The 23,829-nt window shown below is 36.1% G+C and overlaps 1 protein-coding gene across 1 annotated transcript in view; it reads right to left on the bottom strand.

Annotated features, from left to right (window-relative positions):
* Positions 1 to 23,829, bottom strand: part of LOC148956907 (band 7 protein AGAP004871-like) — a 227,806-nt gene that overhangs the window by 70,216 nt on the left and 133,761 nt on the right. The window contains exon 4 of the mRNA XM_089096831.1: positions 3,393 to 3,465. Within this exon, the coding sequence (XP_088952957.1) occupies positions 3,393 to 3,465 (73 nt within the window). The remainder of the gene's footprint in view (positions 1 to 3,392; positions 3,466 to 23,829) is intronic.

The following is a 23,829-nucleotide window of genomic DNA, read 5'->3' as shown; positions in this document are numbered from 1 at the left end:
TCCAAACAATACTGAAATCAATCAAAATCGAAAGATATTTAAGACTTTTACACACAGGGGCAAGAGAAGGTGGCTAATTAATTGGCTAGGATAATACTCTGGTTTTGATTCTGAGTAGTGGTTGAAGACATATACAATGTTGAATGATTTCAATGGGACATTCATGTCCAATATATCTGATTTACACTACAATGATTTGAATAAAACAAGTGATAGTTGGACAAAACTGTCTCCCACCATCAAAATCAAGCTGAGTGTGAAGTTGCTCTTGTCGATTGTTTTCTAAAAAATACATATGATATCCTGAGAAATGACCATACATATGACATAAAAGTTAGACCATATGATTGGTCACTCGTTACCGAGCAATGGATAGAATCAATGAACTTGGGTGAGTATCCCTTCATAACATTACCATGCAAAGAATTTGGTAGTATGAATGATTTGTGTCGTATTATCAATAGAAGAATTTCCGCTCGTAAAAATGGTGCATATCAATTTAACTATTCAATGGAACAGGACAAAATATACATTAGTTCTCGCATTGACTATGAGAAGGCTGTTCTCCACGATAATATGAGAGATGCTCACGGTTTTAGCAAAATATAGACAATGGTATAAGTTCTGAAATCACCAGTGGCATGGATCGTGTCATTTTCACCGACTATCCCCCTGGTTTCGCCTCGGAGAGCCGTGTACCTCTTTACGCTTCATTCATTGAAACATCGAGAGATGGCAATATTAACGTTCCTTTCCTACTTGTTCATGAACGAACAACCAGCCAAGATCAAATTTATCATTACAATATAAAGTTTCTTCAACATATCCCTGTAAGAACTTCCTATTTGGAACTCTGCCAGTTAACATTAAGAACTGAATTAGGTGATCCTGTAGTAATAACAAAAGGTTTGGCCGTGGTTACATTTCGTTTTTGCCCCGTTCAGTAACAAGATGTCTAATAGAAAAATTGCTTTCGTTTGTCCTGATATTGATTGCTATGTTGCCACTCTTGGTCCACGACAAATGGGTCATGGAATGAATTATTACAAAGGTTGTTCATCAATGTCGGGCTATGATCTTGGCAGTTAGTTTGCTAAGTTTTTTTGCTCTGCACTACCCTTTGCTAAAAATATATTGTACCGGCTGCCATGGATTTTGCATCCTCTACACTTCACGATTGGGGCTCTATCAAGGATTAAAAAAAAGTGTTTTGGAAAAATCTCTGGTCCGCTGCACGATCCCATGGCGAGTGTGTGAAATCTCGACAAAGTGAAAATGGTTTAAACAGGTCAAGAAACACTGCATCATTCATCAGCCTCTACTCAGGTCTGAAACGAAGGCATCACTCTTGTCAAAGAAGAAGAAATCAAGGATATCAAGAAAAAAAATTCTTAGTAAAAAAAAGCATTTCTTTACCAAGAATTAAATGGAATATCTACCACATAAGGAATCACATCCATCAATCAATTTATCTTTAAATATCTTCAATGCAGATAATATTGATGTGAGTGTAACACATGGTTATTATAAACAATTCTACCCACATCAACCGCTCTCTGAAAACATCCATAGTCAAATTTATTCCAATGAAGATTATTTTGTGGATCTTTCTTCCACATTTCTTGTGTGTAAAGTAAGTAAAATCCCACTCTACAATTTATCCTTTGATAAATTCTATAGGACACTGTATGAGTTGACAATGCAGTTCGTAGATCGAGATTCACAACTATTGAAAATGGTATAACCTATACAATGTTTAAACAACTCATGGTATCATTGGATTGGGCTTTTCTGAAACTCAAGCTATGAGTATTGTAGGAATGGGAAGTGTAAGTTTAGAGTACACCTTTGCCGAGCCATTATCTGAGAGCATTTTATTAATCTCATTAAACCAATTTGAAACTTTCTGGGAAATCACTCCTGAAGGTAGTGTTCTACTAGACCTCACACCATAAACAAAAACAAATAATAAGCGTATTTAATATGGATCCGTACATGTCCCAATACAAATCCTATTGTACATCCTTGGATTCCCTTGATAAAATTCTAAGTGTTAACAACACTCTTATCATTCTTAATAGCAGTTCATCAAATGTAAAGACGGTTCATTGGCTATGAATCTTTCAAACAACGAAGAATATAGAATTTTTTGATTCTCTTGCCCAACTATACGCATTCTAAACGCCGCACATCACCAACTTTATTGAAAGCAGTGAGAAAACTATTATTCAAAACCAGAAGATAGTGCAGAATTTAACACTAAAAGTTGTGGTTTTCTTTCGCTATTAAATTTTTTTCCGATGTCGTGGCTATACTTACAATGAATTTTTCAAAACTTACATAGAAAACCCTCGCCTAAAAATGCTTGTAAATTTGCTTATTAAAATAATGTAGTGATAGTGAGCTCCCTGTAAAAACTGGAAGGTTAAAGATGACCACAACCTTTTTCACCTTCAGAATGGCACTCAAAGTACAACCATAAGGAAGCCCAGACTCTAAAAATTAAATTTTGAAACAATATATATACATATATATATATATATATATATATATATATATATATATATATATATATATATATATATATATATATATATATAATATATATATATATATATATATATATATATATATATATATATATATATATATATATATATATATATATATATATATATATATATATATATATATATATATATATATATATATATATATATATATATATATATATATATATATGTATATATATATATATATATATATATATATATATATATATAGTAGTAGTAGTATATATATATATATATATATATATATATATATATATATATATATATATATATATATATATATATATATATATATATATATATATATATATATATATATATATATATATATATATATATATATATATATATATATATATATATATATATATATATATATATATATATATATATATATATATATATATATATATATATATATATATATATATATATATATATATATATATATATATATATATATATATATATATGTTCAGGCACTCATGTAAGACAAAAGCCTTGTGACATTTTTTTTCTATGGAGAATCCTGGTATTTGTAGTCCTACTAGGTTTAACGGGATTTCCAAGCAATTTTACTGTTTTTTTTTTCTTACGGGTTTTTGTTACATATTGCCCAGCCCCACAAACAAAAAATGCTTGAAAGAGATTTCTGTATGTGTACAAGTTCTGGCAGGGGAGCATATTGACTAGAATTACACAAAGAGAGGAAACATTTCAACTGAAGCACATGAAAATACTCAGCAATTTTTTTTTTCAATTTACAAAAGAAATTTACAAATTATCCTGACAAAGTTTCAAAATTAGATTATTGCTTACCTGGACCTTTGGCACCTCCGGATAAAAGTCGACCCAGTCGAAATATAACAGCCCTTTCATATTCTTGCACAACCTATGAAAGTAAAAGCTCTGTAGCACCTCTTACTTTTAGTAATTAGAGTTTCACCTTATGACAAGTAAAATAGTGCAATAATTTTAATTGCTATAGTTATTACTAAAAACATAGGTCAGTAGATACAAATGAAAATTTCCTTATCTAAGATCTATTAAAAACCGAGCTTGGAATTACTATAGGGCTTGGACTAACTATAGACATAGTAGCTGTTTAAAAAACTCAAAATTTGATTTGTCTTGAATTTTTTTAATTAAAAGCTTTAACTTTATGACAGATATATGGTACCGTTTTGCGAGGAATATAGTGTCAGCATCATGAATCGCAATGTTCCTAAGTAGGACGACTAAGAATTTGAAATATTTTGTTTGGGTTAATTAGCTTAAATGAAATATCCACATTGTGTGGATATCTGGTCAAACGACTTATAATTTTTGATTTATGATTATTATGAAACACAACTTTCCAATGTTTTTCGACCGTGCCAACACAACCGTGTTACAACTGTGCCAACTGTGCCAATAGGCACATGTAAATGGAGCCTAACGTATGTTCTTTGCAAATTGTAATATTATCTATTAATTTGATTTTAGGAATAATAGTTTAGTCATTTAATGGGGATTAAAAATTTAATTAAAAATTTCACAAATTATTTAACAATTGAAAGGTTAATATCGTGAATTAAGAAATTAACGAATTGTCAGGGTTAGTAATTAAGTCATTTCATGAGTCCATCTACACCAAATCAGTTTAACTTTTTCCAAATAACACAAGTTGTTCCCAGTTCTGATGTTGCTCTTTGATGATGAGGATCCTCTATTATCTGCATTGACAAAAACCTTTGACAGCATTTGAAATTAAAAAAGTGAAATAAAAATGATACAATAGTGTGCCATTGTATTGTATTCCCACCCACTTTCACTTTCTTAATTTTGCATATAAATAATAAAGTTGTGGGAATCCGTTCACAAAAGCTAAATGAACTGGGAATAAAAGGGGCAATTTTCGATTAACTTGGAAAGTTACAGTTACAGTTCAAAGAATCTAACGAGCTGTTAAGATTTCCAATTTAGTAATTTAATTGGTTCATATGAACCAAATCAGTTTCAAGTTCTCAAAATAATATTCGGAATAATTGAAGAACAGTTATAAAATTTTTGTTTAAATTCGAAAATTGAGATAAAATTATGTAGCGTTTATTCAGAGTCAACTAAAAATTGAACAGACGAATTTAAACGCAGTGACACAAGAAAATTCGATGAATAGCATCCCCGTCAGGTCCCTTTCTTTGTCATAGGTGAAAGTAGATATAAGACGCATGGTTGTTTGCAGGTTTTGGATATTTGAAGGCAGAAGAGGATGGCTTTGATGATGAGGATGCTCTATTATCTACATTGACAAAAACCTTTGACAGCATTTGAAATTAAAAAAGTGAAATAAAAATGATACAGTAGTATGCCATTGTATTGTATTCCCCACCCACTTTCACTTTCTTAATTTTGCATATAAATAATAAAGTTGTGGGAATCGGTTCACAAAAGCTAAATGAACTGGGAATAAAAGGGGCAATTTTCGATTAACTTGTAAAGTTATAGTTACAGTTCAAAGAATCTAACGAGCTGTTAAGATTTCTAATTTAGTAATTTAATTAGTTCATATGAACCAAATCAGTTTCAAGTTCTCCAAATAATATTCGGAATAATTGAAGAACAGTTATAAATTTTTTTTTAAATTCAAAAATTGAGATAAAATTATGTAGCGTTTATTCAGAGTCAACTAAAAATTGAACAGACGAATTTAAACGGAGTGACACAAGAAATTTCGATGAATAGCATCCCCATCAGGTCCCTTTCTTTGTCATAGGTGAAAGTAGATATAAGACGCATGGTTGTTTGTAGGTTTTGGATATTTGAAGGCAGAAGAGCATTATATTTGAAGCTCATCATTTTTGTCGTTAAGCTGCCGGTATACAAAAAACTTCAAAAACGCATAAAAAAAACTTGTTTATATTCATTTTTGTTACGTTTTTAAGAGTCGGAAAAAAAGTTCGGGGGAGGGGGAAAAAACCCCTAGCGTCCCTGGATAAGGCCTTGGCTGCCGGCCTTCGTAACCCCCGGCTCTATACGCTATGGTTTAACTTTTGCTTTGCTGAAAGCTTATTAGAATATTACTAAGTAGCCTGGTGATGATTACTAGTGTTTTATGTACCTATAGTCTTTCAAGAGATTTTAACTGAAAATTTTGACATTTCAAATCTTACAGAAGACCTATGTTTTAAAGCTAATACACCAAAATGTGTGCATTCATTCTCAAAGTATTATAAAAAAAGTATATGTTTGAAAAGTTGCACTGTATTAAGTACACTTGGCCCCTAGAAATTTGGATTACTAAGGATCCATATTGATATTGATGATTGTTATATCTTGATGACAAAGACGGAATGGGTATTTTTTCTTTCCTTTTCAAAAGTCCTTCATTTTTTTATGTAGCATGATGAATCACATCGAACAATATTCAGAATTGTGCACTGAGAACAATATTCAGTGCCTGAGTACACTCAGTTACCTTCTCAGTGAGTGCCACCCCCAGGCAGCTCCGGTGCGTCCTCAGGTGGTGGATAGGGGAAAGTCCTCCAGATATGGGGGAATCCTTTGAATAACCAATAAGAAGGCGCGGACTAAAGGGGGATCCAGTCCCTGGGGGGTCCTTAAACATAATTGGGACCCCCTAATGGCGGGGCCAAACAGAGTTAAGGAGGAACTAAGGTCCCTTTTATGGTTCTGTGCTGGGACCACTGGCGCGTGGACACGTCCCGACAGAGTCTAACCCTAGTCCCAGCTATGGGTAAATAGTCAGTGGGCAGAAAGCTGTGAGGGCGGAGTACTCTCAAGATAGAAGAAATCGGCCACCTGTAAAGAACAGAGAGGAGTGGCTTGGCGCTGTTCTACAATTGCCATGAAACCTTCTTCTTTTAAATGTTATGGATCAGTTGAAAATAAAGAGACGAAACCGTGCTACCGTGTCCGGAGTAACCGATTGAAGGCAAGATTTAATAGCGAATGATAATGTTACCGTGTGCGGGGAAGCCAATGATCTGAAGAATTCAGACGAATATATGCGAACTCAGTAGACGATGACGAATCCCATTGAGGATGATAGCACTTTACCAGGAGAAACTACTATTCTGACCCAGAAAGCCCCGTTCTACCTGGGGACTTTGAATGTGCGAACTTTGGCAAAGACTGGAAAAACTAGGGCGAATTGTCAGAGAGCTCGAGAGGTACAGATGGGAAGTTATTGGCCTCTTGGAAACTTACTTGCCTGGTTTAGGAGGACAGCGACATCATACTTTCGTACTATGGTAGATCTCATGGCAAACACCGACAAGGCGTTGGCTTTCTCCTGACACACAAAGCGAAGCGTACACTCATAGCCACAAAGTTCGTATAAGGGCACCTTATGATGATTCAGCTGCAATCGAATGTACAAAACATCACCGTCATCCAAGTGTACACCCCCGACTCCTCAAGACCTGATGAAGAAGTTTATACCTTCTATCAACAACTGCAGTCTCTAACTGATGAAGACCCAGAGAAACATCTCCTCGTAGTAATGGGTGACTTCAATGCTATCGCCGGAGAAGCCACACAACCTGATCGTGATATCTTAGGAAAATTCGGTCTTGAGAGGTGAAACGCACGTGGCGAGCGTTTACTCGAGTTCTGCAGGGATAATGATCTCTTTGTTACGAACTCAATGTTCTAGCACAAAAAGAGAAGAAAGGAAATTTGGATATCCCCAGACAACAAATCGGATCGTTATGTCCTCATCTCAAAACGGTGGAATTCATCTGTCACAAATACCACCGCCTTGCATGGAGAAGACTTCGATTCAGATCATGTCCTTGTAATGAGCACATTGGCAAAACTCCGACTCAAAACCCTTCCTGTAAAGAAAAATAAGATCCCAAGATTCCGCACCGATAAACTGAAAGAACCAACGACACGCACCACTTTCCAACAGTCACTAGAAGAAAGTCTTGGTCCTGTACTTGAGTCACTACCGTCGACAACAAGCCCTGACATCTTAGATACCCTAGTTGAGAAACTTAATACATCACTCATAGATACAGCTAACGAAATCTTAGGCCACAAACCTAAACCGGAGGAGCCCTGGATCACAGATGAGATCCTAGATCCTTATGACCAAAAGCAACAGGTTTGCAACAAGCAGGACCGAGAAAGTAGGGACGTGTATAAGCGGATACAGCGGACGGTAGACAAAAAGATCCGGACAGCCCTAAATATTTCGTACGAGAGAAGTGCGAATCCTGCGAAAAGGATTTCAGATCAGGAAACAGCCACAGAATGTACAAAACAGTTAAAGAACTCTCCACGAAAAAGTCCACCATCGCTGCTGGCGTCCTGGACAAGGGCGGTAAAATCCTCAGTGACAAAGAGGCTATTAAAGACAGATGGAAAAGCAACTTCGAAAAGAAACTGAATCCGCTTCTTACCTACAGCCCTACTGTGCTATCAGGATTCCCCAAGTTAGAATGGGACCCTAGCACCCCACCTTTAATTAGTGAAGTAAAAGAGGCCATTCACAGTCTCAAGAACAATAAAGCGCCAGGCCCTGATGGTATCCCTACTGAGCTGCTTAAAGTTGGGTCTCCTCTGCTAGAGGACCTACCCCATAAAGTGGCTGTCTCCGTGTGGTCAACAGGCCATCTCTGAAAAGCATGGGCGAAGGCAGTCATTGTACCGTTCCACAAGAAAGGCCCTAATAATGACTGTGAGAATTACCAGCCCATAAGCCTTACAAGTCTCCCAGCTAAAGTCATAACAAGGATCCTTCTAAACCAAATCAGAGCCATAACAGACCACATCATCAGTGACTATTAGGCTGGTTTTTTCCCTGGACGGTCTACCACCGACAAGATCTTTGTAGTGAGGCAACTCGCAGAAAGGTACCTTGCATCTGGAAAAAAAATCCTCTAACTATTCATTGATTTTAAGCAGGCCTTCGATCTAGTATGGCGAAATGGACTTTGGAATATACTAGCCCACTATGGCGTTCTTGAAAATATAGTCAATATAGTCAAAAGTAAGCACGACAATTACCGTAGCTGTGTTCAGACCCCAGAAGGCCAAAGAGAAAAGTTCGCTACAAATTCGGGCGTGCTAAAAGGTTGCACACTTTCACCGCAGCTTTTCAAGCTCTTTTTACATGCAATACTGTCCCAGCTTGAGAACAATTTAGGAGTGACCGTTAGCAGTACAAATGTTGATACCCTAGCTTATGCCGACGACCTCGACAAGCTAGCAGAAACTGAGTCCAGTATACAAGCCCAAGCCTCTGAATTTGAAACAGCCATAAATAGCTTTGGTATGTTCATAAACCCAAAGAAGACCAAATCGATGCCCACCACAAAAGAACCAAACCCGGTCCCTGTTCTTGTCGTAGTAAGTGGGAAAGAAGTCGAATCGGTGACAAAGCTCATGTATCTAGGGAGCCTAATATCATCAGACAACAACTGCCCCAACGACATAAAACGAAGACTTGCCCTAGGAAGTGCAAGCTTCAAGAGGCTACTCCCCCTCTTTAAAAATAAACAATTATCTATGCAACTGAAACTTCGACTTTTCGACTCTCTAATCATACCTGTTGCCATGTATGCCTGCGAAACGTGGACACTGAAGGTCGAAAATGAACGCAGAATTTCGGCTTTCGAGACAAAATGTCTCCGACACATTGCGGGAATCGCATACCAAGACAGAGTCTCGAACGAAGACCTTCGGAAGCAGCTGAAGCGGGAAACTACTATTCTCCAAAAAGTGCGCCCGCAGCAAGTTAGGTGGCTGAGCCACATACAACGAATGGAGAACCCGCGCCGCCAAAAGTTGCCTTCGAAGGAAGGGTCTACGGTAGCCGCCCACCTAGAAGACCTAGGAAGAGATTGTGTGACAACTTCAGAAGTGACCTATTATACCTTCTGACACAAGCTGAAGACCGGGCTTTGTACAGGAAACTGATCCAGGAAGGTGTGAAGAAGATGGCCCCAACACGACCTTTGAGGACCTCCGGGACATAAGTCAAGTCAAGTAAGTAAGTCAATTCAATATTCAGAATACAGAAAATTTTACCGTTTCCAGTCTTACAGAAAACTCTATGCTTTCAAACATCCACACCTAAATGCGTATGTTTATTCTCAAAGTAATATTACAAATCGAGTAAGCTTGGCAATGTATATATTTTTCAAACAATATGTGGTAACGAATTAGCAATGAGCAAGGAGCAGTGACAAGGAGCGAAGCCCCTGAATAGTAACTAAACTTTAAAAAAAAAAAAAAAAATTTGATATAAATAATACACGTCAAAAGAATCAACTTATTATGCTGATTACAAATATAGTTCATTAAGTTTAACATGACCCATCAAACGCTACAAGCCTAAGAACATTTGCCTGATTTTTGGAAAAGGCGAAAACACCCCCTAACAGTCTGGGAATCTTAATGAAAATCGCGCCATCAGATTCAGCGTATCCGATAACCTTCTCTACAGGTTTCAAGGTCTTATCTACAAAAACATGGAATTTTTTTCTTTTTTTTTGCCAGAAGAATGATCACAGATGCGTGCTTATTTGTTATTTTTTGTTTATTCTTTTGTTTTTCAGAGGGGTGATCGTATGAAACCAATTGTCTTAGAATATCGGGAGAGGGTTCATTCGAACGGAAATTAAAAGTTTAGTGCCCTTTGGGTGACAAATAAAATTGGAAGGTGACTAGTCCCCCTCCCAAGCCATTTTCCTTAAAGCCGTCTGAAAAAAATCTCGAGATGGCCTTTTCGTTAAGCATAGTTGAAAGATCCAGTAACTATGCCTTTGAGGATAGCAGGGCCCTTTACAGCCCCTGGGGAAAGGTCTATAAGTCATAGAATTTGCCCATTGCTTACGGAACTTTGCAGAAATCCTAAATGAATTTCTTTTATTTGTTTTACTTTCTCTTTGCTGACTTAATTTTACATGTGGAGATGTTAAGTGGAATTGCCCGAGGGAAATTTTCACCGATTCAATTGCCTAGAGAATCTTTTCTTAGTTGTAGGGAAGCTTAACGACAAATATCGAAATGTTTGGCACAAGGTGTACCACGATTTCTCACAGTTAAATAAAATATGAATTTGAAAAAAAGTTGAAAGGTTCTTTTGCAATGATAAGTCTTTATTCTAAGGACCTTTGACGTCTGTTTAAATTATTCAAAGATTAATTTTTACAAAGATGTACGAACCAAACCCCTAAGAGTAGAGCCATTTAAATCATTTTCAATCAAAAAAATATATCACTTGTAGATTTTTTTTGGTATTGAAAGTTTAGTGCGTGGTGTTGCAGATATTCTTTGCTTAATTAGGCTATTTAAATTCATTGATCCGGAAAATTTCAATAAATATTGAACATATTAAAATATTATGGCGAATGTTTTTAAGAGTTGAACAAAATTCATATTGAATGATCAATCTTAGAGACAAAAACAAAATATATACCCAATTTTATTCAGCCCTTCCCTTCCCAGTAGGATTTATCTCAATTTAAAACTTGAAATTTTTTTTTCTTACTTCTCCTTTAAGTTTTTTTAAGTCATAATACTCTCCAAGGAGAGAATTTAATAAGGACAATTTTCTACTGTTATTTTTCTTGTGGGACTGAAGAAAAAAACGATTTAAATGAGCAACATATTTCTGGAGAAAATTATATACTACAAGAGCTAATTATAAAGGATTCACAAAACAATTAATGCAGGATATTCATTTAAATTACTTGTAAAGAAACAAACAAAAAATGTTTGGAAGCTACTATAGCCTAATTTAAATTAGCACTACATATTTGGGGGGGGGGGGAATCACCTGTATACTTTTTAAAAAACAGGTTGACCTGCGCGGATGAAGTATATTTGGCCTTCATGTTCATGCTCAAGTCAGGTAACATAAGCTTTTGTTAAAAAAAAAAAAAAAACTGTTGGATGAAACGTAGAATAGCTTAATATTCTTGCCCACGTAAGGTGGGACGTGGGTTCCTGCAGAAAAACAGTTGACTCGGAGCTAATGAAGCATGTATAACTTAATGTTCATACTCATGTCACATAACGTGAGGTCTCGCTGAAACTAATCTCTTACTGAGAAACAGGTACCATGGAGCTGATAAAATATAGATAAGCGGAGATACAAAAAGATTTAAGCTCTTTTAGTATAGAGATACGATTTAAGTAAAAATATATTAACTCTGGTTATCCATATCATCAGATTTGACAGTTATACAAGTTTCCCTTTATGATTATTAAACTAAACTGTCAAAACCAGGATTTATATTTTCGAAAGCTTCAGATGAAGCTGGAGCAGAATTATTCCGTAAAGAAGACCTAACTAGAGAATATAATAGAGCAATAGAACATGTTATTCACTAAAAACGGTGGAGCAGCAGCTGCAGATAGAAACCTATATCTACATTGTATATAAAATTGCTCAAGGAGCCAGTTTAAGACATAGTTGCCAGAGAAATGAAGGAGATGGTTCTTTTAAGTAAATTTTACAAAAAAACAAGAAATTGAACTGAACTTTAGCTCAGAAATTCTATCAAATCACGAGCTAGACTGATCTATTTTAAAGCAAAAATAATGTTCAAATTCGAAATAAGGGCAAAAATTGAGTATTGGTTTATCAAAATGGATAAGAAAAATTCAAAATTAGGGTGCAGTGTGTTAATTGTGTAACACAAAAGTCCAGGTATAGAAGGATAAAAGCGGTTATTCACCTTAAAAATAAATCCCTATGTGATACCCTAGAGATCCACTGGGTAAATCATTGAGCCCATTATGATTCAGAGTATCATGCTTATGAAAAAAAACAAAAAACAATTTTAGGTCGTCAATAACGCCCAAAACGTTTCTATACCCACAAACAAAGATCTCCATCACTGGTGATGACATCCTGGCTGCCTTTGCTAACGACAGTACCCTTGGTACTGCTGCCTGAACACAGCCTATTATCTGTAACAAGTTGAGTTTATTGATTTAGATTTATTTTTAGTAATTATTGTTAGTAGAGAGGGGGATCCGAATCCCATTGCTCACCCCTGCTGCCATCTACAATTTACTTTAATGTCGACGGGACTCCATATATGGGCATAGAGTCCCTAGGGAGAACACCTGTGCTGTCAGTCCGACGGGGCACCATATATGGGCATGGAATCCCCAGGGAGAACACGTTTCCGAGAAATTGATCGCGTAACCTAACCTTACCTCATGAGCTCGTGACATGACCACGTGGTAGCACCATATATGGGCATAGAGTCCCTAGGGGAAATGGATTTCTGAGAAAATGATTGCATAATCGATTGGGAATTTTATTGATCCGATAACGGGAAACAAATCACGTGTCTCCTTCTAGGCCAATCAGAGAGTCGCTTACATATTAGTGGGAGAGGATTGCAGAGAATATAAGGAAAGGATTTTTGGTATAGTTTTTTTTATTATTCTGTGAATAGAATTAAAAGGAGTGAGAAGAACAGTTTGACTTTACTCATTTGGATATATATTTGTGTTGACGAGTGGGATGTTTACCCTATTAGAAGTTGATAGTGGAGTTGATGGCAATAATACAAGAGCACCAAACATTGCGGTGGAAATCACAAGAGGATCACGGCTTTGTCTGGAATGGGATGAAGTATATGCAAGATATGTGATATCCTTGAGCAAATTTAAAATGGAGGATCAATTATGTTTCCCTGCTAAAGTTGATATAGCAAATGTGAATAGACTTCAATGTGCTTTAAGTGCATTAGTGGAACATATCGAAGACAATAAACTGTATCGCTAATTGTACATGCTTAGTATTATTGTTGTTGTAACTATTCAATAAAATTGTTTTGAAATCGAAAATGTTCCCTTTCTTTTTTGGTCAGGTTAGAATGCTAGGACTAACGAATCATGGTCAGTCTAGAGTCAGAGTGAAAGGATTGAAAAATGAATAAATTTGAGAAAGAGAGAATTAGATCAAATCTAGTGTTTATGGAAAAATATTTGATTTTGGATGATGATTTTCTCGAGTTATCTCTTCAACGCAGGATAATGTCTCGGGGAACACTTGCGATATAATGAAAACTGATTCTCCCCTATTGGACTATTGTATGAAACTTTTAAGATGTGACCCAAATGCTTATAGTCAATTTATTGATATATTAATTGGAACAAAGCAGAATAATATCGTGGATAAACTTTTGAAAACATTGCCATAGATTCAATGTAGATGGCTCCTCCTTCGAAAGAGGTAACGTCACAGAGTTACTCCTCTCACCATTTCCCTCACTGAATTTATCGAACGAGGATCAGTTTCGTTTTAGCTGTGAGAGAGTCAAGTGACATTGGAAACCAAAAAAATGTTCTATACATGTCCACTGTGCATTTACACTCCTGGCAGTTGGACTCAAATTGAGAATTGTACAATTATTGATGACTATAGTGAAAAGTGTAAATTATGTAATCCTTGTAAATTACATAGAGGCTATGCAGTACAAATTAAAGGATGTAATTCATGTCTTGAAGAGGTGTGTGACTCTCACCCTAGAGGACATCTGTTCTCCAATTTTCACTATGATAAATGTGATCAGCGGGAAAATACTTACCCTGCTATGATTGGAAAGAATCCTGAACGTGATTTTAGTTTATTTCTACGATATTGGTATCGTCGTGGTTTTAAATCATTTTGGGAGTAAGAGTCAGTTCTACGATTCAACTGTTGGGGTAAAAAGACAATTTGGTTTCTACGTCATCGTTGTGACGACACTGCCTATTATGACTATAAACCAAGTGATTTTCATTTGGCAGTAAACGAATGTGATTCACCAATTGAAACACTGTATGTGATATTGCTTCAAATAGACAATTTGAAACTCATGAATTTCATAATATGAATGCAAATAGTATCATTTACTATTACAAAGAGATATGACAAGAGTGAATTTACATTTTACTTTAGAAAATGTAACCCTGACTTTCCACTCAATAAAGATCAATATACAGCGAATTCAAATGATCTAACGGCACTAGTTGTTCCTAATAGTTTCCTATGCGCCGAAGAAGGAATCTAAAGTGCAGATTTAACGACATTGTTGTATATATATATATGCATTTTATTAATAAACATATTTATAAACATTTTTTAAGCACTTTACTCTTAGGGCACTGAAATCAATATTATATAGGTATGAGAGGATATTTTCCACTAGAAAGTCGTTCAGACGTGGTTTGTCAACATAAATGTACTGCTCGTAAGTATAGCCGCGACATCGGAACACAAAATATAGTAGTGCATGGAAACCACAGCTTTTAGTCGTTAGATCCTGCACTCTCTTCCGATTTTGAATAATACTCTTCCCACTGCTCTCAATATAGTTTCTGATGAGGGGTGTGTAAAATGTATAGGGTAGACCAAGAGGATCAACAAATTCAATCGTCTTCATTGTTTGAAAGATGCACAGCCAATGACCCGTCAACACAGTCGACGGACTGCTATTAACAATAATCAAGGTATTGTTTGCACTTTGGATTTTTCCAAGAAAGTCCGAGGGCAGACAATAGGATTTGTACTGGGACATGTAGGGATCCTTATTAAATTCATTGATTATTTGACTGGTGTTCATGGCGCCAAGTCTAGTAGAACACTGCCTTCGGGAGTGATTTCCCAATAGGTTTCATATTGATTTAGTGAGATTAGTGCAATACTCTCAGCCAATGGGTCGGCAAATGTACACTATAAACGCACACTCCCCGTACGTACTATGCTCATATCCTGTGTGCCAGACAAATCTAGTACAATGATACCATGTGTTTTAGCAAACATATCTTCGGTTATACCATTTTCAAATAGTTGCGAATCATGATCTAGGGTTTGCATGGTCAACTCATACAATGTTCCATATGATTTATCAAAAGATAGATTGTAGAGTGGGATGCCGTTTACTTTGCACACAAGAGATGAAAGTCCAAACATCTAGAATTTATGTGGGCATCCAGTCCACGATCCTATTGCACTAGCGCTTTTTACAAATGCCAAGGTGAGTTTTGACGGAATTTCGCAATTGATAAAGGATGAATCAGTGAAGGGGCGTGACCCCATGGCAGTATGACGTTGATTGGTGATTGTATGAGGAATAAGTAGTTTAATATTATTTCCATTGGCTCTCAGTTTTTCCACTGCCAAAGCAACAGAACTCAAGACTTGTTGTTTGCGTACATGAAGTATTGCCGAGGTTAGGGAGAGAGTCACATCAGGATTGGCAGCAAGTTCTTTTCTCAATAAGAAATTGGATGGTGTAAGCGTCAGTTTTATATCCACTTTAACATTGGGTGGTAGCCATTGGGGTATATTAAATATTTCATGATATATTTTTCCAACGAGATGTAATTCACTTGCTGTAGCTTTTTGAAGCACGTCTATACTATCAGTATTAGTAATATACTCATGTCCAATGAAGGTGCATCTCATTTTCTTACATGACTTGGATGTCCTAAGCATGAATTTTATGTAGTTACTATAATTCGAGAGATTGTCGCTAGTGCTCACCAATGTGCCATTGATGTAGACACTAATTTGACGAAATAGACTATGTAATATACAATTTTCATAGGATATTCCATCAGCCCGAATTGGCATTGTATTATAGGATTTCCGGACTTTTATTTGTAAATCTATAAATGTCGAAGACATGTCCATAAAATAGTCTTCATTGAAATAAATTTGAAAGTGGATATTATCGGAGAGGGGTTGTTGAGGATAAAATTGTTCATAGTGTCCATGCTTGACACTCACATCAAAATTTTCAGCATTGAATAGATTCAATGAGGCGGTGATTGAAGGCTGAGAATCCTTATGCGGTAGGTAGGACATCTTAGGAAAAGAAATCTAGTTTCGATCTAACAATTCTCTTCCTGGGGCTTCTTCTTCTGTTTACTGTGCGTGTCGGCTTTTTCCTTCTTTTCTTTGACAATGGTGATGTCTTTTGTTTCCGACCTGAGTAGACACTGATGAGTGATGCATTGTTTCTCGAGCTTTTTAAACCTTTACCATTTTGTTTTAATCTCTCGCCAAGGGTTCGCGCACTGGACCTAAGATTTTCTGTAGCACTTTTTTTTAAAATCCTTGCCAGAGCCCCAATCGTATAGTGTAGAGGATGCAAAATCTATCGCAGCCGGTACAAGATATTTTCTAGCCAGTGGTAGTGAAGAGCGAAACAGCTTAGCAAACCAACTGCCAAGACCATAGCCAGACATTGACGAGCGAACTTTGTAATAGTCCATTCCATTGCCCTGTTGTTTGGGCCAAGAGTATTAACATAGCAGTCAATATCAGGACAAGTGAATACCACTTTTCTATTAGACATCTTGTTGTTGTTGAACGATGGGCCAAAAATGACATGTAATCACAGCCGAATCTTTTGAAATTGCTATGGGATCACCTAATTCAGTTCTTAGTGTTAACTGACAGAGTTCCAAATACGAAGTGTTTACGGGAATATATTGAAAATGCTTTATATTGTAGTGGTGAATATGTTCTTGATTGGTTTTTCGTTCCAGAACTCGTAGGAGGGTAACATTTTAATTACCAACCCGAGATGTTTCCACAAATGAAGCGTAGAGAAATATACAAGTGTCCGTGGAGAAGGCAGGCAAGTAGTCTGTAAAAATGAAATTAGTGTTTCCGGCACTTTTACCATTGATTATATTGAGCTTAAAGCAAAGAACATCCTTTAGGTTATCATTAAGAATAAACTTTTCATTTTCAATAGGTGAACTAATGTAGATCTTGACCTCCTCCTTTTAATAGTTGAAATGAAAAGCTCCTTTTTTACGAGCGGAAATTCTTTTATTAATAGAACGACATAAATCATTCATACAGGTGAGTTCCTCGTAGGGTAATTCAATATATGGATAGTCCATCCAAAACTCAAAATTAGGAAAGAAAACCAAATGTTCCTTTATTAGGAAAGCGACACGATAAAAAATCAAGAGTTTATGTGCAGTTTTAACTAGCTATGGCTAAATTTGTTAAAGATGGGCCATTTTCTTAAGAATAAACTAAAAATTAGGAAAGAAAACCAAATTTTCCTTTATTAACTAAGAAACACGACAAAAAAATCAAGAGTTTATTTGCAGTTTTAACTAGCTAAGTCTACATTTGTTAAATATGGGCCATTTTCTTAATAATAAACTCAAAATTAGGAAAGAATACCAAATGTTCCTTTATTACCTAAGTAAAACGACAAGGCAATTTTCATATAAATTAAATCTTTTTATAGAATAGCCTACATCTTGCAAAATATAATCACGAAAAAATATTGCCATGCTACAGTTGCGATGCGTGTATAATATACAAGTACCGGAATTGTTCATGGAGGGAGAACCGGATTACACGGTATTATTTAAAAGCGGTAAGAAATTAAATTAAAAAAAAAATTCAACTGAAAGTAAGAAGCTACATCAAAGCTTATAAACGAACAGAAATTATTGCGTATATGAAAAGGGTTGCCCCCTTCCTCAAGACCTCGCTCTTTACACAACTTTTTTTAGAATTTGAAAACAAAGCTTATTATTATTAAAAATACTGAATAAAACTTTTTATTTGATTATCTGAAACTTAGTTTAATGTTTTACTTTGAACAAACTACTTTGTTAATGCGTTACTTTTTATAAACACCGAGTCTAAAGATATTAAATATTTAGGTGTTTGAAAGCCAAGTTCAAAACTGACGATATTGTTTAAAAAAATTAGGTCCAACGCTTCGACATTGCTCAATAGAACTAAATGCTGGGAGTTTATATCTTAGTTTTTGTATGTAGGCTAGTGTTTTTTGTATAGTTTAACCTAAATAAATGGTAGGCAAAAAATGGGTTTATAGACACTTAATTTACAGGACAGGGTATTTCTAGCAAAAAATATAGTTAATTCTAATTAATGGTATGCAAAATGGGTTTACAGATACCTAATTTACAGGTCTGGCTATCTCGTAATGTCTAAGGATTGCTAAAAATATTTATTTCTAGCAAAAGATATAGTTTATTCCAAACAAATGGTACCCACAAATGGGTGCGGGCTCGGGGGGGGGGGTGGGCCCCGCATCTGTGATCGGCGTAGACTTACGGGGTAATTAGAGAGAGAGAGAGACAAGGGGACCTCAATTAAGATAGAGCGATGGAGAGGGGGGGATGCTATGCTGATTAGTGACGCTCAAAAACAGTCCCATTTTTTTTTAAATAGTCCAAAAATTAGGACCAGTGGGAATGTATCAACTCATAGAATCCTTAAACGGATAAAAAATTGTTTTTCTCCTATCGCATTAAAATTTTTAGGGTTTGTACACTGGACCAAGGGGACCTTAACGAGTTCAACAAATTTTAGAAGAAAAATGTGGTTATATCGATTTTTTGTGCGAAAAATTAAAGTGGTTGTAATTTATGCACAGTTTTAACTAGCTAAGGCTAAATTTGTTAAAGATGGGCCCTTTTCTTAAGAAAAAACTCAAATTTACGGAAAACCAAGTCAGTTTCAATTCCTAGAAAATTAACAAGTGTCTATCATGACTATACAAAAATTCCACCATGTCTTAAAAAGTTATTCAAACTCACATCAACCATTGGAGAAACATCGGCTACATTTGAACTATTCATCATTATATTTCTGTCTATATTTCAATTTGCACTGGTTTTAAAACCTTCAAAACCAAAAATAAACTCTAATAACGGTTAATTATTACAAAAATCATACGGGTTGAAGAATCCAGAAGACTCATTGTCTACCATTTATCATATATCCCCCTTGGGAAAGGTTTCGAGCAGAAACAAACATCTTTCATCAACATTTATATTTCTAATTCTTCACCGTAACGGCACTTTTTCCAAAATTGTCTGGAAAAAGTGACGGGAAAGGTTTCCTCAGCCCCCTGGGGAAAGGTTTTATAAGTTATGAAATTTATACATAAAGCCATTAAAAGTTGGGATATAGTTAGTTTAGGATAATTAAATGATATTGAGAAAAAATTACTTTTCGATAATTAAATTAACAAATGCTATATAGAACTATAGAACAAATTCATATAAGACTTGATCCATTTGCATAAGACCTACAAAGTCACCCCTCAATGGAACTACTTAATGTAGCTTCAGGTGGGTAGCTTCGACACAAAAAATTAGCTGAGCGGACATGTTTGTATTTCGACATTCTTGCGGGAAATTTTGCTAGCTCAAAAGAAATGTGCCTTTAGGCTTAGGGATTTTCCGGGGGCACAGGCTGAAGACCAACCGCGGGAGGGACCCCCCGCACCACCCGGGGCCGCAGGCCGAAGGCCCACCGCGGTGGGACCCCTATTCCCCGGGGCCGCAGGCCGAAGGTCGGCCGCAGGACAGGATCCCCCACCCCCCGGGGCCACAGGCCGAAGGCTGGCCGCGGGCAGGAGGGACCCCCAACCCCCAGGTTAGGTTAGGTTACCTAACATTTCTAGGTTTAGGTTAGGTTAGGTTACACTAGGGTAAGTGGCGCGCCACTTAACACAGTGTAACCTAACCTAAGCTAACCCTAGAAATGTTAGGTAACCTAACCTAACCTGGGGGTTGGGAGTCCCTCCCGCCCGCGGCCGACCTTCAGCCTGTGGCCCCAGGGGGTGGGGGATCCTGTCCCACGGCTGGCCTTCGGCCTGTGGCCCCGGGGAATGGGGGGTCCCGCCGCGGTGGGCCTTTGGCCCGCGGCCCCGGATGGTGGGCCTTCGGCCCCGGTGGTGGGGGGTCCCGCCCGCGGTGGGCCTTCAGCCTGTGCCCCCAGAAAATCCCTAAGCCTAAAGGCACATTTCTTTTGAGCTAGCGAAATTTCCCGCAAGAATGTCGAAATACAAACATGTCCGCTCAGTTAATCTTTTCTGTCGAAGCTACTCGCCTGAAGCTACATTAAGTAGTTCCATTGAGGGGTGACTTTGTAGGTCTTATGCAAATGGATGAAGTCTTATATGAATTTGTTCTATAGTTCTATATAGCATTTGTTAATTTAATTATCGAAAGGTAATTTTTTCTCAATATCATTTATAATTATCCTAACCTAACTATATCCCAACTTTTACTGGCTTTATGTATAAATTTCATAACTTATAAAACCTTTCCCCAGGGGGGATGAAGAAACCTTTCCCCGTCAGTTTTTCCAGACAATTTTGGAAGAAGTGCCGTTACGGTGAAGAATTAGAAATATAAATGTTGATGAAAGATGTTTGTTTCTGCTCGAAACCTTTCCCAAGGGGGATATATGATAAATGGTAGACAATGAGTCTTCTGGATTCTTCACCCCGTATGATTTTCGTAATAATTTACCGTTATTAGAGTTTATTTTGTGGTTTTGAAGGTTTTAAAACCAGTGCAAATTGAAATATAGACAGAAATTTAATGATGAGTAGTTCAAATGTAGCCGATGTTTCTCCAATGGTTGATGTGAGTTTAAATAATTTTTTAAGACATGGTGGAATTTTTGTATAGTGATGATAGACACTTGTTAATTTTCTAGGAATTGAAACTGACTTGGTTTTCCGTAACTTTGAGTTTTTCTTAAGAAAATGGCCCATCTCTAACAAATTTAGCCTTAGCTAGTTAAAACTGTGCATAAATTACAACCACTTTAATTTTTCGCACAAAAGATCGATATAACCGCATTTTTCTTCTAAAATTTATTGTTCTTGTTAAGGTCCCCTTGGTCCAGTGTACAAACCCTAAAAAATTTAATGCGATTGGAGAAAAACAGTTTTTCATCCGTTTAAGGATTCTATGAGTTGATACATTCCCACTGGTCCTAATTTTTGGACTATTTAAAAAAAATGGGACTGTTTTTGAGCGTCACTAATCAGCATAGCATTCCCCCCTCTCCATCACTCTATCTTAATTGAGGTCCCCTTGTCTCTCTCTCTCTAATTACCCCGTAAGTCTACACTGATCAGAGATGCGGGGCCCACACACCCCCCGAGCCCGCACCCATTTGTGGGTACCATTTGTTTAGAATAAACTATATTTTTTGCTAGAAATAAATATTTTTAGCAATCCTTAGACATTACGAGATAGCCAGACCTGTAAATTAGGTATCTGTAAACCCATTTTGCATACAATTAATTAAAATTAACTATATTTTTTGCTAGAAATACCCTGTCCTGTAAATTAAGTGTCTATAAAACCATTTTTTGCCTACCATTTATTTAGATTAAACTATACACAAAACACTAGCCTACATACAAAAACTAAGATATAAACTCCCAGCATTTAATTCTATTGAGCAATGTCGAAGCGTTGGACCTAATTTTTTTTAAAAATATCGTTAGTTTGAACTTGGTTTTCAAACACCTAAATATTTAATGTCTTTAGACTCGGTGTTTATAAAAAGTAACGCATTAACAAAGTAGTATGTTCAAAGTAAAACATTAAACTAAGGTTCAGATAATCAAATAAAAAGTTTTATTCAGTATTTTTAATAATAATAAGCTTTGTTTTTTAATTCTAAAAAAAGTTGTGTAAAGAGTGAGGTCTTGAGGAGGGGGGCAACCCTTTTCATATACGTAATTGTTTCTGTTCGTTTATAAGCTTTGATGTTGCTTCTTACTTTCAGTTGAATTTTTTTTTTAAATTTAATTTCTTATCGTTTTTAAATAATACCGTGTAATCCGGTTCTCTCTCCATGAACAATTCCGGTACTTGTATATTATACACACATCGCAACTGTAGCATGACAATTTTTTTTCGTGATTATATTTTGCAAGATGTAGGCTATTCTATAAAAAGATTGAATTTATGTGAAAATTGCCTTGTCGTTTTACTTAGGTAATAAAGGAACATTTGGTTTTCTTTCCTAATTTTGAGATTTATCTTAAGAAAATGACTCATCCTGATCAAAAAGAGCCTGATCTTTTTAAATATGCCCAGAAACTATTGATTTTTTTGTCGACATATTTCTTCAATAAGGGTACATTTTGGTTTCTTACCTAATTTTGAGTTTATTCATAAGAACATGTACCATATTTAAAAAATTAATAATTAGAAATTTAAATATTAAAAACAACTATGGAAAGTTTGTCGTGTCACTTTCCTAATAAGGGAACATTTAGTTTTCTTTCCTAATTTTGAGTTTTGGATGGATTATCCATATATTGAATTACCCTACGAGGAACTCACCTGTATGAATGATTTACATCGTTCTATTAATAAAAGAATTTTCGATCTTAAAAAATGAGCTTTTCATTTCAATTATTCAAAGGAGGAGGGCAAGATCTACAGTAGTTCACCTATTGCCAATGAAAAGGTAATTCTCAATGATAACCTAAAGGATATTCTTGGCTTTAAGCTCAATATAATCAATGGTAAAAGTGCCGGAAACACTAATTTCATTTTTGCTGACTAGCCGCCTGCCTTCTCCACGGACACTTGTATATTTCTCTACGCTTCATTTGTGGAAACATCTCGGGTCGTTTATTCAAATGTTCCCCTCCTACGAGTTCTTGAACGAAAAACCAATCAAGAACATATTCACCACTACAATATAAAGCATCTTCAATATATTCCCGTAAACACTTCCTATTTGGAACTCTGTTAGTTAACACTAACAACTGAATTAGGTGATCCCATAGCAATTTCAAAAGGTTTGGCTGTGATTACATGTCATTTTCGGCATGGTTCATCGTTCAACAACAACAAGATGTCTAATAGAAAAGTGGTATTCACTTGTCCTGATATTGACTGCTATGTTATTACTCTTGGCCCAAGACAACAGGGCAACGGAATGGAATATTACAAAGGTCGCTCGTCCATGTTTGTCTATGGTCTTGGCAGTTGGTTTTCTAAGCTGTTTCGCTCTTCACTACCACTGGCTAGAAAATATCTTGTACCGGCTGCGACAGATTTTGCATCCTCTACACTATACGATTGGGGCTCTGGCAAGGATTTTAAAAAAAGTACTACGGAAAATCTTAGGTCCAATTCGCGAACCCTTGGCGAGGGATTAAAACAAAATGGTAAAGGTTTAAAAAGCTCGAGAAACAATGCATCACTCATCAGTCTCTACTCAGGTTAGAAACGAAAGACATCACCATTGTCAAAGAAAAGGAGGAAAAAGCCGATACGCAAAGTAAACAAAAAGAAGAAGCCCCAGGAAGAGAATTGTTAGATTGAAACTAGATTTCTTTACCTAAGATGTCCTACCTACCGCATAAGGATTCTCAGCCTTCAATCACCGCCTCATTGAATCTATTAAATGCTGAAAATGTTGATGTGAATTTCAAGCATGGATACTATGAACAATTTTATC

Source organism: Artemia sp. Qi Xiang Cuo, chromosome 1 (genome assembly GCF_049724085.1).
Source record: "Artemia sp. Qi Xiang Cuo chromosome 1, ASM4972408v1, whole genome shotgun sequence".
Lineage (NCBI taxonomy): Eukaryota > Metazoa > Arthropoda > Branchiopoda > Anostraca > Artemiidae > Artemia > Artemia sp. Qi Xiang Cuo.
The sequence above is the reverse complement of the archived record's forward strand: the minus strand, read 5'-3'. Positions and strand labels throughout refer to the sequence as shown.